The 15,137-nt window shown below is 45.5% G+C and overlaps 1 protein-coding gene across 2 annotated transcripts in view; it reads left to right on the top strand.

Annotated features, from left to right (window-relative positions):
- LOC128697246 (uncharacterized) overlaps positions 1 to 11,708 on the top strand; it is a 106,708-nt gene extending 95,000 nt beyond the window's left edge. The window contains exons 12-13 of one of the 2 annotated variants that reach the window (XM_070104173.1): positions 1,180 to 1,324; positions 10,684 to 11,708. In XM_070104173.1, coding sequence (XP_069960274.1) covers positions 1,180 to 1,324; positions 10,684 to 10,836 — 298 coding nt within the window. In that variant the 3' untranslated portion in view covers positions 10,837 to 11,708. The remainder of the gene's footprint in view (positions 1 to 1,179; positions 1,325 to 10,683) is intronic. The other variant, XM_070104172.1, reaches the window with a different exon arrangement.
- Positions 11,709 to 15,137: the final 3,429 nt, after the last annotated feature.

The raw sequence follows: 15,137 nt of genomic DNA, 5'->3' as shown, positions 1-15,137 counted from the left end.
CTGACACAGAATCTTAACACACTGGCCGTCTCCCACTGAGGCAGAGCGACCTGACACAGAATCTTAACACACTGGCCGTCTCCCACTGAGGCAGAGCGACCTGACAGAATCTTAACACACTGGTCGTCTCCCACTGAGGCAGAGCGACCTGACACAGAATCTTAACACACTGGCCATCTCCCACTGAGGCAGAGCGACCTGACACAGAATCTTAACACACTGGCCGTCTCCCACTGAGGCAGAGCGACCTGACACAGAATCTTAACACTGGCCGTCTCCCACTGAGGCAGAGCGACCTGACACAGAATCTTAACACACTGGCAATCTTCCACTGAGGCAGAGCGACCTGACACAGAATCTTAACACACTGGTCGTCTCCCACTGAGGCAGAGCGACCTGACACACAATCTCTTTTAGGAAGTAATCGAAAATTATTGTAAATACTAAAAATTTATGAAATACAGTAATTTACAATTATACTGTTGTGATACCTGGAGACGTTTTTGGGGGTCAACGCCCAAGCAGCCCGGTCCATGACCAGATCTCATGGTGGATCAGGACCTGATCCACCAGGCTGTTACTGCTGGCCGCACGTAAACTGATGTACGAACCACAGCCCGGCTGGTCAGGTACTGACTTTAGGTGCCTGTCCAGACCCTTCTTGAAGACAGCCAGAGGTCTCTTGTTAATCCCCCATATGTATACTGGGATGCAGTTGAACAGTCTTGGGCCCCTGACACTTATTGTGTTGTCTCTTAAAGTACTAGTAGCACCCCTGCTTTTCATTGGGGGAATGTTGCATCTCCTGCTGAGTCTTTTGCTTTTGTAGGGAGTGACTTTCGTGCAAAAATTTGGTACTATACCCTCTAGGATTTTCCAAGTGTATATTATGATGTATCTTTCTCGCCTGCATTCCAGGGAGTACAAATCAAGGGATTTCAACCATATTGTTATATTATATTTTTCTTATAAAGAATAAAAAGTCACAATACCGTGGCTGGAAAAATACACAAATAACCCTCAGACAGAAAGAAAGTTTTGACGACATTTTGGTCTAGCTTGGACCATTAACTAGCAACTAATTAATGGTCCAAGTCTGACTGAACCATCGTCATAAGTTTCCTTATTCTATGTGAGGGTTATTTGTGTATATTTTTCTTATGTAAGTCTTTTCCTCAGATACTGGGAAGTGCTCCACTCGGGGGATGTTGTGGTGTCGACGGCACACCATGAGTTCTTCGGTGTTGCTATGCTGGAGGCTGTTGGTGCAGGCTGCTTCCCAATATGTCCCAACCGACTGGTTTATCCTGAAATATTTCCCCAGGTATGTAGACAGCACCTCACATGAAGGACTGTGCTTCTAGTGTGTGAGTGACCTCTCTGGTATTTGTTAAATAGGGCTCACTGGAAGTACTGTACAGGAGAGTCCTGTTTATACAGCAGGTTAGCTTCTGGGCAGCTGATGTAAAGTGAAAATTGCTGTAAAGTGAATCAGAGCCTTTTTTTTCACTGTCAAATGCATATAAAAGCCTGATAACATATTTACACTATCATATATTAAGTGAGCAATAGAGCTAGACCTACAAAATGCATATACAGTACACACATTACTTCTTTCTTTCAACACACCGGCCGTATCCCACCAAGGCAGGGTGGCCCAAAAAGAAAAACGAAAGTTTCTCTTAAATTTAGTAATTTATACGGGAGAAGGGATTACTAGCCCCTTGCTCCCGGCATTTTAGTCGCCTCTTACAACACGCATGGCTTACGGAGGAAGAATTCTGTTCCACTTCCCCCATGGAGATAAGAGGAAATAAACAAGAACAAGAACTACAAAGAAAATAGAAGAATACCCAGAGGGGTGTGTATATATATGCTTGTACATGTATGTGTAGTGTGACCTAAGTGTAAGTAGAAGTAGCAAGACGTACCTGAAATCTTGCATGTTTATGAGACAGACAAAAGACACCAGCAATCCTACCATCATGTAAAACAATTACAGGTTTTCGTTGTACACTCACTTGGCAGGACGGTAGTACCTCCCTGGGCGCTTGCTGTTTACCAACCTACTACCTAGGACACACATTACTTATCTTAAAATATTTTCAACCTTAGATTATAGTGAGTAGTGAATATATTTATTGTAGGAAGTCTGAATAAATGAAACATGTATAATTAAAAACTGCTGTATTAGTGAAGCAATAAAGTGGAGTGCTGTAAAGCGAGACCCTCCGGTACATTAATAGCCCTTCAAATGTGGTACGTTAATGCAGGCAAAGAACTCTTGATCCAGGGAATTGGAGCTGCTTTACAGTTCCTTGCATCATACATGATTACCTCTTGTTCCTCAGGCACTGCATTACCCCTACATGTTTAGTGCTTCCTCTGTAATAATATTGTACTTGTTTTTATTATTATTATTATTATTATTATTATTACTAATTATAATTATTACTACTACTATTATTATTATTCATGAGCAAGACGTAAACCCTTAGGGGTCATACAATACTAGTATGTGCAGATCGTGTCAAGTTTATTGAACATTAACAAGAGACATAAATATTGATGCATTTATCTGGATGTTTCACTGTGAACGTTTCACCCGGGCATGGGCAAGACAGTGTCATTGTAGCTTCACCCGGGCATGGGCAAGACAGTGTCATTGTAGCTTCACCCAGGCATGGGCAAGACTGTGTCATTGTAGCTTCACCCAGGCATGGGCAAGACTGTCATTGTAGCTTCACCCAGCCATGGGCAAGACAGTGTCATTGTAGCTTCACCCGGGCATGGGCAAGACTGTGTCATTGTAGCTTCACCTGGCCATGGGCAAGACAGTGTCATTGTAGCTTCACCCAGGCATGGGCAAGACAGTGTCATTGTAGCTTCACCCAGGCATGGGCAAGACTGTGTCATTGTAGCTTCACCCAGGCATGGGCAAGACTGTGTCATTGTAGCTTCACCTGGCCATGGGCAAGACAGTGTCATTGTAGCTTCACCCAGGCATGGGCAAGACAGTGTCATTGTAGCTTCACCCGGGCATGGGCAAGACTGTGTCATTGTAGCTTCACCTGGCCATGGGCAAGACAGTGTCATTGTAGCTTCACCCAGGCATGGGCAAGACAGTGTCATTGTAGCTTCACCCAGGCATGGGCAAGACTGTGTCATTGTAGCTTCACCTGGCCATGGGCAAGACAGTGTCATTGTAGCTTCACCCAGGCATGGGCAGGACTGTGTCATTGTAGCTTCACCTGGCCATGGGCAAGACAGTGTCATTGTAGCTTCACCCAGGCATGGGCAAGACAGTGTCATTGTAGCTTCACCCAGGCATGGGCAAGACTGTGTCATTGTAGCTTCACCCAGGCATGGGCAAGACTGTCATTGTAGCTTCACCCAGCCATGGGCAAGACAGTGTCATTGTAGCTTCACCCGGGCATGGGCAAGACTGTCATTGTAGCTTCACCCAGCCATGGGCAAGACAGTGTCATTGTAGCTTCACCCAGGCATGGGCAAGACAGTGTCACTGTAGCTTCACCCAGGCATGGGCAAGACAGTGTCATTGTAGCTTCACCCAGGCATGGGCAAGACAGTGTCACTGTAGCTTCACCCAGGCATGGGCAAGACTGTGTCATTGTAGTTTCACCCAGCCATGGGCAAGAAAGTGTCATTGTAGCTTCACCCAGGCATGGGCAAGACTGTGTCATTGTAGCTTCACCTGGCCATGGGCAAGACTGTGTCATTGTAGCTTCACCCAGGCATGGGCAAGACTGTGTCATTGTAGCTTCACCCAGGCATGGGCAAGACTGTGTCATTGTAGCTTCACCTGGCCATGGGCAAGACTGTGTCATTGTAGTTTCACCCAGGCATGGGCAAGACTGTGTCATTGTAGCTTCACCTGGCCATGGGCAAGACTGTGTCATTGTAGCTTCACCCAGGCATGGGCAAGACTGTGTCATTGTAGCTTCACCCAGGCATGGGCAAGACTGTGTCACTGTAGCTTCAGCCAGGCATGGGCAAGACTGTGTCATTGTAGCTTCACCCAGGCATGGGCAAGACAGTGTCATTGTAGCTTCACCCAGGCATGGGCAAGACTGTGTCACTGTAGCTTCACCCAGGCATGGGCAAGACTGTGTCATTGTAGCTTCACCCAGGCATGGGCAAAACAGTGTCATTGTAGCTTCACCCAGGCATGGGCAAGACTGTGTCACTGTAGCTTCACCCAGGCATGGGCAAGACTGTGTCATTGTAGCTTCACCCAGGCATGGGCAAGACTGTGTCATTGTAGCTTCACCCAGGCATGGGCAAGACTGTGTCATTGTAGCTTCACCCAGGCATGGGCAAGACTGTGTCACTGTAGCTTCACCCAGGCATGGGCAAGACTGTGTCATTGTAGCTTCACCCAGGCATGGGCAAGACAGTGTCATTGTAGCTTCACCCGGGCATGGGCAAGACTGTGTCACTGTAGCTTCACCCAGGCATGGGCAAGACTGTGTCATTGTAGCTTCACCCGGGCATGGGCAAGACTGTGTCATTGTAGCTTCACCCAGGCATGGGCAAGACTGTGTCATTGTAGCTTCACCCGGGCATGGGCAAGACTGTGTCATTGTAGCTTCACCCGGGCATGGGCAAGACTGTGTCATTGTAGCTTCACCCAGGCATGGGCAAGACTGTGTCATTGTAGCTTCACCCAGGCATGGGCAAGACTGTGTCATTGTAGCTTCACCCGGGCATGGGCAAGACTGTGTCATTGTAGCTTCACCCAGGCATGGGCAAGACAGTGTCATTGTAGGTTCACCCAGGCATGGGCAAGACTGTGTCACTGTAGCTTCACCCAGGCATGGGCAAGACTGTGTCATTGTAGCTTCACCCGGGCATGGGCAAGACAGTGTCATTGTAGCTTCACCCGGGCATGGGCAAGACTGTGTCACTGTAGCTTCACCCGGGCATGGGCAAGATAGTGTCATTGTAGCTTCACCCAGGCATGGGCAAGACAGTGTCATTGTAGCTTCACCCGGGCATGGGCAAGACAGTGTCATTGTAGCTTCACCCGGGCATGGGCAAGACAGTGTCATTGTAGCTTCACCCGGGCATGGGCAAGACAGTGTCATTGTAGCTTCACCCGGGCATGGGCAAGACTGTGTCACTGTAGCTTCACCCGGGCATGGGCAAGACTGTGTCATTGTAGCTTCACCCAGGCATGGGCAAGATAGTGTCATTGTAGCTTCACCCAGGCATGGGCAAGACTGTGTCACTGTAGCTTCACCCGGGCATGGGCAAGACAGTGTCATTGTAGCTTCACCTGGGCATGGGCAAGACAGTGTCATTGTAGCTTCACCCGGGCATGGGCAAGACAGTGTCATTGTAGCTTCACCCGGGCATGGGCAAGACTGTGTCACTGTAGCTTCACCCGGGCATGGGCAAGACTGTGTCATTGTAGCTTCACCCAGGCATGGGCAAGATAGTGTCATTGTAGCTTCACCCGGGCATGGGCAAGACTGTGTCATTGTAGCTTCACCCAGGCATGGGCAAGATAGTGTCATTGTAGTTTCCATGTAACTGTTGTTTCTTGTTGGTATTTTCTACCATTACATCTGTTGTTTCTTGTTGGTATTTTCTACCATTACGTCTGTTGTTTCTTGTTGGTATTTTCTACCATTACGTCTGTTGTTTCTTGTTGGTATTTTCTACCATTACATCTGTTGTTTCTTGTTGGTATTTTCTACCATTACGTCTGTTGTTTCTTGTTGGTATTTTCTACCATTACGTCTGTTGTTTCTTGTTGGTATTTTCTACCATTACATCTGTTGTTTCTTGTTGGTATTTTCTACCATTACGTCTGTTGTTTCTTGTTGGTATTTTCTACCATTACGTCTGTTGTTTCTTGTTGGTATTTTCTACCATTATGTCTGTTGTTTCTTGTTGGTATTTTCTACCATTATGTCTGTTGTTTCTTGTTGGTATTTTCTACCATTACGTCTGTTGTTTCTTGTTGGTATTTTCTACCATTACGTCTGTTGTTTCTTGTTGGTATTTTCTACCATTACATCTGTTGTTTCTTGTTGGTATTTTCTACCATTACGTCTGTTGTTTCTTGTTGGTATTTTCTACCATTACATCTGTTGTTTCTTGTTGGCTGAGTGTTTGTGTTCATTACTTTTGTTACGGCTTAATCTCAGTATACAAGGAAGGACGAATGTTGACGTTTTTTTTCTTGTCATTACTGTTACATTGTCAGTAACTCGTACTCTAGATTGTGCTCTCTAGGCTCACCCTTATTCGACCTCTCTAACCATTAGTGACTTCTCTTAAACCAGTGGGGCTAGGCTGCCCAGCAGACACTGAACATCCAACCAGACTTGAGGGGCAGATATGGCTACAGTATGGCTAGGCTCAAATTATTTTTTCAGTATACCACAACAGACCAAGTGTATCATGTCAGCACTGCCTCATTATTCACTCACGAGCCCCCATGTTTTTTTCGTTACTTTGGTAACACTATTGTCTGCATACTAGGAAGGTCAAGTGATGACGGGGGGGATTTTATTATCTGTATATAGCTTTATTACTCTTGTTCTTTTAGTGCTTCTGGTGTGCAAGTAATATTGCTTGAAACTAATAAAATAGATAAAATAAGGGAGAAGCTAGAGTGTTGTGATGACCAGCAGTGTGTCATACAATGTTTGTCCGTCAGTCATCACTGGTTGATGACCAGCAGTGTGTCATACAATGTTTGTCCTTCAGTCATCACTCTGGTTGATGACCAGCAGTGTGTCATACAATGTTTGTCCGTCAGTCATCACTGGTTGATGACCAGCAGTGTGTCATACAATGTTTGTCCGTCAGTCATCACTGGTTGATGACCAGCAGTGTGTCATACAATGTTTGTCCGTCAGTCATCACTCTGGTTGATGACCAGCAGTGTGTCATACAGTGTATGTCCTTTAGTCATCACTCTGGTTGATGACCAGCAGTGTGTCATACAGTGTATGTCCTTCAGTCATCACTCTGGTTGATGACCAGCAGTGTGTCATACAGTGTATGTCCTTCAGTCATCACTCTGGTTGATGACCAGCAGTGTGTCATACAGTGTATGTCCTTCAGTCATCACTGGTTGATGACCAGCAGTGTGTCATACAGTGTACATCCTTTAGTCATCACTGGTTGATGACCAGCAGTGTGTCATACAGTGTACATCCTTTAGTCATCACTGGTTGATGACCAGCAGTGTGTCATACAGTGTATGTCCTTCAGTCATCACTCTGGTTGATGATCAGCAGTGTGTCATACAGTGTATGTCCTTCAGTCATCACTCTGGTTGATGACCAGCAGTGTGTCATACAGTGTATGTCCTTCAGTCATCACTCTGGTTGATGATCAGCAGTGTGTCATACAGTGTATGTCCTTTAGTCATCACTCTGGTTGATGACCAGCAGTGTGTCATACAGTGTATGTCCTTCAGTCATCACTGGTTGATGACCAGCAGTGTGTCATACAGTGTACGTCCTTCAGTCATCACTCTGGTTGATGACCAGCAGTGTGTCATACAGTGTACGTCCTTCAGTCATCACTGGTTGATAACCAGCAGTGTGTCATACAGTGTACGTCCTTCAGTCATCACTGGTTGATAACCAGCAGTGTGTCATACAGTGTACGTCCTTCAGTCATCACTGGTTGATAACCAGCAGTGTGTCATACAGTGTACGTCCTTCAGTCATCACTGGTTGATAACCAGCAGTGTGTCATACAGTGTACGTCCTTCAGTCATCACTGGTTGATAACCAGCAGTGTGTCATACAGTGTATGTCCTTCAGTCATCACTGGTTGATGACCAGCAGTGTGTCATACAGTGTATGTCCTTCACTCATCACTGGTTGATGACCAGCAGTGTGTCATACAGTGTACGTCCTTCAGTCATCACTGGTTGATAACCAGCAGTGTGTCATACAGTGTACGTCCTTCAGTCATCACTCTGGTTGATGACCAGCAGTGTGTCATACAGTGTACGTCCTTCAGTCATCACTGGTTGATAACCAGCAGTGTGTCATACAGTGTACGTCCTTCAGTCATCACTGGTTGATAACCAGCAGTGTGTCATACAGTGTACGTCCTTCAGTCATCACTGGTTGATAACCAGCAGTGTGTCATACAGTGTACGTCCTTCAGTCATCACTGGTTGATAACCAGCAGTGTGTCATACAGTGTACGTCCTTCAGTCATCACTGGTTGATAACCAGCAGTGTGTCATACAGTGTATGTCCTTCAGTCATCACTGGTTGATGACCAGCAGTGTGTCATACAGTGTATGTCCTTCACTCATCACTGGTTGATGACCAGCAGTGTGTCATACAGTGTACGTCCTTCAGTCATCACTGGTTGATAACCAGCAGTGTGTCATACAGTGTATGTCCTTCAGTCATCACTGGTTGATAACCAGCAGTGTGTCATACAGTGTATGTCCTTCAGTCATCACTGGTTGATGATCAGCAGTGTGTCATACAGTGTACATCCTTCAGTCATCACTGGTTGATGATCAGCAGTGTGTCATACAGTGTACATCCTTCAGTCATCACTGGTTGATGATCAGCAGTGTGTCATACAGTGTACATCCTTCAGTCATCACTGGTTGATGATCAGCAGTGTGTCATACAGTGTACATCCTTCAGTCATCACTGGTTGATGATCAGCAGTGTGTCATACAGTGTACATCCTTCAGTCATCACTGGTTGATGATCAGCAGTGTGTCATACAGTGTACATCCTTCAGTCATCACTGGTTGATGATCAGTAGTGTGTCATACAGTGTACGTCGTTTAGTCATCACTCAGGTTGTGCTACGTTCTTAAACCAATCATTCAGTTTCTTGACCCCTGGATTGTCTTCAATATTTTTCTTGAGTAATTTTCTTCAAGGGAAGGATGCTCTGACACTGATAAAGTTTTCTTGAATTAAGGATTTCAAACTACATCCCTTTCCTAAGGTCAGACATGATTACTTGGTGTTTCACAAGCATTATGTGACCCACATGGGTTTATCTCTTTCACGTAGTATTATTAATACAGCCTCTCCTCACTTAGCAACGTACCCTTTTACTGATGACCCGGACTTATGATGGGCTCTCTGACCAGTGAGCATACCTAAATAATGTATATTAGAGCTTATTTCCTCTCTTCTGTTTATTACAATATACAGTACACTACTGTATAAACATTTAAAAATACAGTGGAACCTCGGCTTATGAGTTTAATCCATTCCGTGACCTTGCTCATATCTCAATCTGCTTGTATGCTGAGTCAATTTTCCTCATTTGAATTAATTGAAATGCCATTAATCCATTACAGCGGAATTCCTGCTCTCAGGATTCAGGACAAAATACTTGAATATGATGCTCATATCAACTCTATGGCTTATTTATCTATCACAATTCATCTAATATGACATAATAAACAATATAAATAACATAGAAAGCTGAATAATATAAGTCATGTGACAAGTGTTGGCGGCCATTCCCGCACACCTGCTTGTATTTATCTATGATTTCACCGCGAGGTGCACTGCCATTCCCCGACACTCCACACCACCATCCCAGCTGTTGTGAATAGTGTTCAGTTCCACTTCTCTCCTACAAGCTAGCTGTGTTTGTGAATTGTGTTTTGACTTACTTAACTGACTTGACTTACTGATTTACTGACTTGACTTACTGATTTACTGACTTGACTTACTGATTTACTGACTTGACTTACTGATTTACTGACTTGACTTACTGATTTACTGACTTGACTGACTTAATGACTTAACTGACTGACTGACTTACTGAATATTATAATGGGGAAGTGCTAAACCTGTAGGATTATACTGCGCCTGTGGAAGGGAGGGGATGGACGGTATTCGGACTTAATTCAGGGAACTGGAGCACAGATACAATTCCCTAGATCAAGAGCCCCTCACCAGCATCAAGGAACCTACCTTGAGGGAAAAGCTCGCGTCCAGAGTTTTTGCTCATATCTAGAGACAAAAATTCGACAGAGTGACTGCTCGTATCCTGAAAAACTCGTATGGTGGGACACTCGTAAGCCAAGGTTCCACTGTATACCAGAAATGTTATAAATGGTGTGAAGGTGACATGAAACAATATCAAAGATGGGTGACCTAAACCCACTACCATTATAGTATGCTCCTCACTTAGCGACGAATTCGTTTACCGACGTGATCTCAGGAACGGAACATCGTCATTAAGTGAGGAGAGGCTAAACACCAACCATCCGACTTACGACCTGCTCAACGTACGACCACTCGTATGTTCTGGGGAAATAAACAAGTGTTTGTGTTGTACACAGTGTTTCTCCTAAACCTTAAAGTATAAAATACAGTACTAACAGCATAAAAAGCTAAGTAGAAAATTAAATACCAAAATAAAACACTAAAATAAAATCATTACATAAAGTGATGCTGATATTCAGTAGTAAGATTCGACTTAGGTCCATTTTGACTTACGACCAGTTAGTCAGAACCAAGCTTGGTCGTAAGTCGGATGGTAGGTGTGTTTTATTTCAGCATGATACAATGTTTGTACAGAGGTGACATTTAGGTGTGCATGCAGAACCCTCATTGTTATGCAGAGCATTTCAGGCAAACTTAAACATCCATACGTATAATGATATACTAGTTAACTTTGCTATGTTCTCAGGAATGCCTGTACAACACAACGCAGCAGTTGCAGAAGAGTCTTGCTCAGTGGTGTTCACGACCCCAGCTCGTGCGCTCGAAAAAGGTCAACCTCGATCTAAACGCTTTCTCGTGGGCCACCCTAAAGCAGCGCTACATTGACCTTCTATCCTAAAGGACAACAAAGATCGTGCCACGCTCACAGCTAAACCTCCAGTGTCATGCCACCTGTGCCAGAAAGGCGCTTTGAAGCCTTTGTACTTAGAGAAGACTTAGCTGGTTCTTGGTATGTAGTGAACGATAGTACCCTTGTATTACACTCAGAAGGTGTTGAGCATTGCCATCAACAAAACTTTTTTCATCAATATTCCCTGGAAGTTGCCAGCAAGTACTGGACTGGTAGCTGGGGTCTTAATATTCTCTGGAAGTAGCCAGCAAGTACTGGACTGGTAGCTGGGGTCTTAATATTCCCTGGAAGTAGCCAGCAAGTACTGGACTGGTAGCTGGGGTCTTAATATTCCCTTGAAGTAGCCAGCAAGTACTGGACTGGCAGCTGGGGTCTTAATATTCTCTGGAAGTAGCCAGCAAGTACTGGACTGGTAGCTGGGGTCTTAATATTCTCTGGAAGTAGCCATCAAGTACTGGACTGGTAGCTGGGGTCTTCATATTCTCTGGAAGTAGCCAGCAAGTATTGGACTGGTAGCTGGGGTCTTAATATTCTCTGGAAGTAGCCAGCAAGTACTGGACTGGTAGCTGGGGTCTTAATATTCCCTGGAAGTAGCCAGCAAGTACTGGACTGGTAGCTGGGGTCTTAATATTCCCTTGAAGTAGCCAGCAAGTACTGGACTGGCAGCTGGGGTCTTAATATTCTTTGGAAGTAGCCAGCAAGTACTGGATTGGTAGCTGGGGTCTTAATATTCTCTGGAAGCAGCCACCAAGTACTGGACTGGTAGCTGGGGTCTTAATATTCTCTGGAAGTAGCCAGCAAGTACTGGACTGATAGCTGGGGTCTTAATATTCTCTGGAAGTAGCCAGCAAGTACTGGACTGGTAGCTGGGGTCTTAATATTCTCTGGAAGTAGCCAGCAAGTACTGGACTGGTAGCTGGGGTCTTAATATTCTCTGGAAGTAGCCAGCAAGTACTGGACTGATAGCTGGGGTCTTAATATTCTCTGAAAGTAGCCAGCAAGTACTGGACTGGTAGCTGGGGTCTTAATATTCTCTGGAAGTAGCCAGCAAGTACTGGACTGGTAGCTGGGGTCTTAATATTCTCTGGAAGTAGCCAGCAAGTACTGGACTGGTAGCTGGGGTCTTAATATTCCCTGGAAGTAGCCAGCAAGTACTGGACTGGTAGCTGGGGTCTTAATATTCTCTGGAAGTAGCCAGCAAGTACTGGACTGGTAGCTGGGGTCTTAATATTCTCTGGAAGTTGCCAGCAAGTACTGGACTGGTAGCTGGGGTCTTAATATTCCCTGGAAGTAGCCAGCAAGTACTGGACTGGCAGCTGGGGTCTTAATATTCTCTGGAAGTAGCCAGCAAGTACTGGATTGGTAGCTGGGGTCTTAATATTCTCTGGAAGTAGCTACCAAGTACTGGACTGGTAGCTGGGGTCTTAATATTCTCTGGAAGTAGCCAGCAAGTACTGGACTGGTAGCTGGGGTCTTAATATTCTCTGGAAGTAGCCAGCAAGTACTGGACTGGTAGCTGGGGTCTTAATATTCTCTGGAAGTAGCCAGCAAGTACTGGACTGGTAGCTGGGGTCTTAATATTCTCTGGAAGTAGCCAGCAAGTACTGGACTGGTAGCTGGGGTCTTAATATTCCATGGAAGTAGCCAGCAAGTACTGGACTGGTAGCTGGGGTCTTAATATTCCATGGAAGTAGCCAGCAAGTACTGGACTGGTAGCTGGGGTCTTAATATTCTCTGGAAGTAGCCAGCAAGTACTGGACTGGTAGCTGGGGTCTTAATATTCTCTGGAAGTTGCCAGCAAGTACTGGACTGGTAGCTGGGGTCTTAATATTCCCTGGAAGTAGCCAGCAAGTACTGGACTGGCAGCTGGGGTCTTAATATTCTCTGGAAGTAGCCAGCAAGTACTGGATTGGTAGCTGGGGTCTTAATATTCTCTGGAAGTAGCCACCAAGTACTGGACTGGTAGCTGGGGTCTTAATATTCTCTGGAAGTTGCCAGCAAGTACTGGACTGGTAGCTGGGGTCTTAATATTCTCTGGAAGTAGCCAGCAAGTACTGGACTGGTAGCTGGGGTCTTAATATTCTCTGGAAGTAGCCAGCAAGTACTCGACTGGTAGCTGGGGTCTTAATATTCTCTGGAAGTAGCCAGCAAGTGCTGAACTGGTAGCTGGGGTCTTAATATTCTCTGGAAGTAGCCAGCAAGTACTGGACTGGTAGCTGGGGTCTTAATATTCTCTGGAAGTAGCCAGCAAGTACTGAACTGGTAGCTGGGGTCTTAATATTCTCTGGAAGTAGCCAGCAAGTACTGAACTGGTAGCTGGGGTCTTAATATTCTCTGGAAGTAGCCAGCAAGTACTGAACTGGTAGCTGGGGTCTTAATATTCTCTGGTAGTAGCCAGCAAGTACTGAACTGGTAGCTGGGGTCTTAATATTCTCTGGAAGTAGCCAGCAAGTACTGGACTGGTAGCTGGGGTCTTAATATTCTCTGGAAGTAGCCAGCAAGTACTGAACTGGTAGCTGGGGTCTTAATATTCTCTGGTAGTAGTCAGCAAGTACTGGACTGGTAGCTGGGGTCTTAATATTCTCTGGAAGTAGCCAGCAAGTACTGGACTGGTAGCTGGGGTCTTAATATTCTCTGGAAGTAGCCAGCAAGTACTGAACTGGTAGCTGGGGTCTTAATATTCTCTGGTAGTAGTCAGCAAGTACTGGACTGGTAGCTGGGGTCTTAATATTCTCTGGTAGTAGCCAGCAAGTACTGGACTGGTAGCTGGGGTCTTAATATCAAGTCTAACACCTACCAGTATCTCTATAGTGGACAAGTCTGTTACTGTGCATACTACCTTTCATCAGTGTTACACACTGTCTGACTCCTCAGTGTTACATGTTGTACACACTGACTCCTCAGTGTTACAAACTGGCTGACTCCTCAGTGTTACATGTTGTACACACTGACTCCTCAGTGTTACAAACTGTCTGACTCCTTAGTGTTACATGTTGTACACACTGACTCCTCAGTGTTACAAACTGGCTGACTCCTCAGTGTTACAAACTGTCTGACTCCTCAGTGTTACAAACTGGCTGACTCCTCAGTGTTACAAACTGGCTGACTCCTCAGTGTTACAAACTGTCTGACTCCTCAGTGTTACAAACTGGCTGACTCCTCAGTGTTACATGTTGTACACACTGACTCCTCAGTGTTACAAACTGGCTGACTCCTCAGTGTTACAAACTGGCTGACTCCTCAGTGTTACAAACTGGCTGACTCCTCAGTGTTACAAACTGGCTGACTCCTCAGTGTTACAAACTGGCTGACTCCTCAGTGTTACAAACTGGCTGACTCCTCAGTGTTACAAACTGGCTGACTCCTCAGCGTTACAAACTGGCTGACTCCTCAGTGTTACAAACTGGCTGACTCCTCAGTGTTACAAACTGGCTGACTCCTCAGTGTTACAAACTGGCTGACTCCTCAGTGTTACAAACTGGCTGACTCCTCAGTGTTACAAATTGGCTGACTCCTCAGTGTTACATGTTGTACACACTGACTCCTCAGTGTTACAAACTGGCTGACTCCTCAGTGTTACAAACTGGCTGACTCCTCAGTGTTACATGTTGTACACACTGACTCTTCAGTGTTACAAACTGGCTGACTCCTCAGTGTTACAAACTGGCTGACTCCTCAGTGTTACAAACTGGCTGACTCCTCAGTGTTACAAACTGGCTGACTCCTCAGTGTTACAAACTGGCTGACTCCTCAGTGTTACATGTTGTACACACTGACTCCTCAGTGTTACAAACTGGCTGACTCCTCAGTGTTACAAACTGGCTGACTCCTCAGTGTTACATGTACACACTGACTCTTCAGTGTTACAAACTGGCTGACTCCTCAGTGTTACAAACTGGCTGACTCCTCAGTGTTACATGTTGTACACACTGACTCCTCAGTGTTACAAACTGGCTGACTCTTCAGTGTTACAAACTGGCTGACTCCTCAGTGTTACATGTACACACTGACTCCTCAGTGTTACAAACTGGCTGACTCCTCAGTGTTACAAACTGGCTGACTCCTCAGTGTTACATGTTGTACACACTGACTCTTCAGTGTTACAAACTGGCTGACTCCTCAGTGTTACAAACTGGCTGACTCCTCAGTGTTACAAACTGGCTGACTCCTCAGTGTTACATGTTGTACACACTGACTCCTCAGTGTTACAAACTGGCTGACTCCTCAGTGTTACAAACTGGCTGACTCCTCAGTGTTACAAACTGGCTGACTCCTCAGTGTTACATGTT

Source organism: Cherax quadricarinatus, chromosome 89 (genome assembly GCF_038502225.1).
Source record: "Cherax quadricarinatus isolate ZL_2023a chromosome 89, ASM3850222v1, whole genome shotgun sequence".
Lineage (NCBI taxonomy): Eukaryota > Metazoa > Arthropoda > Malacostraca > Decapoda > Parastacidae > Cherax > Cherax quadricarinatus.
This window is presented reverse-complemented; position numbering and strand designations above follow the sequence as displayed.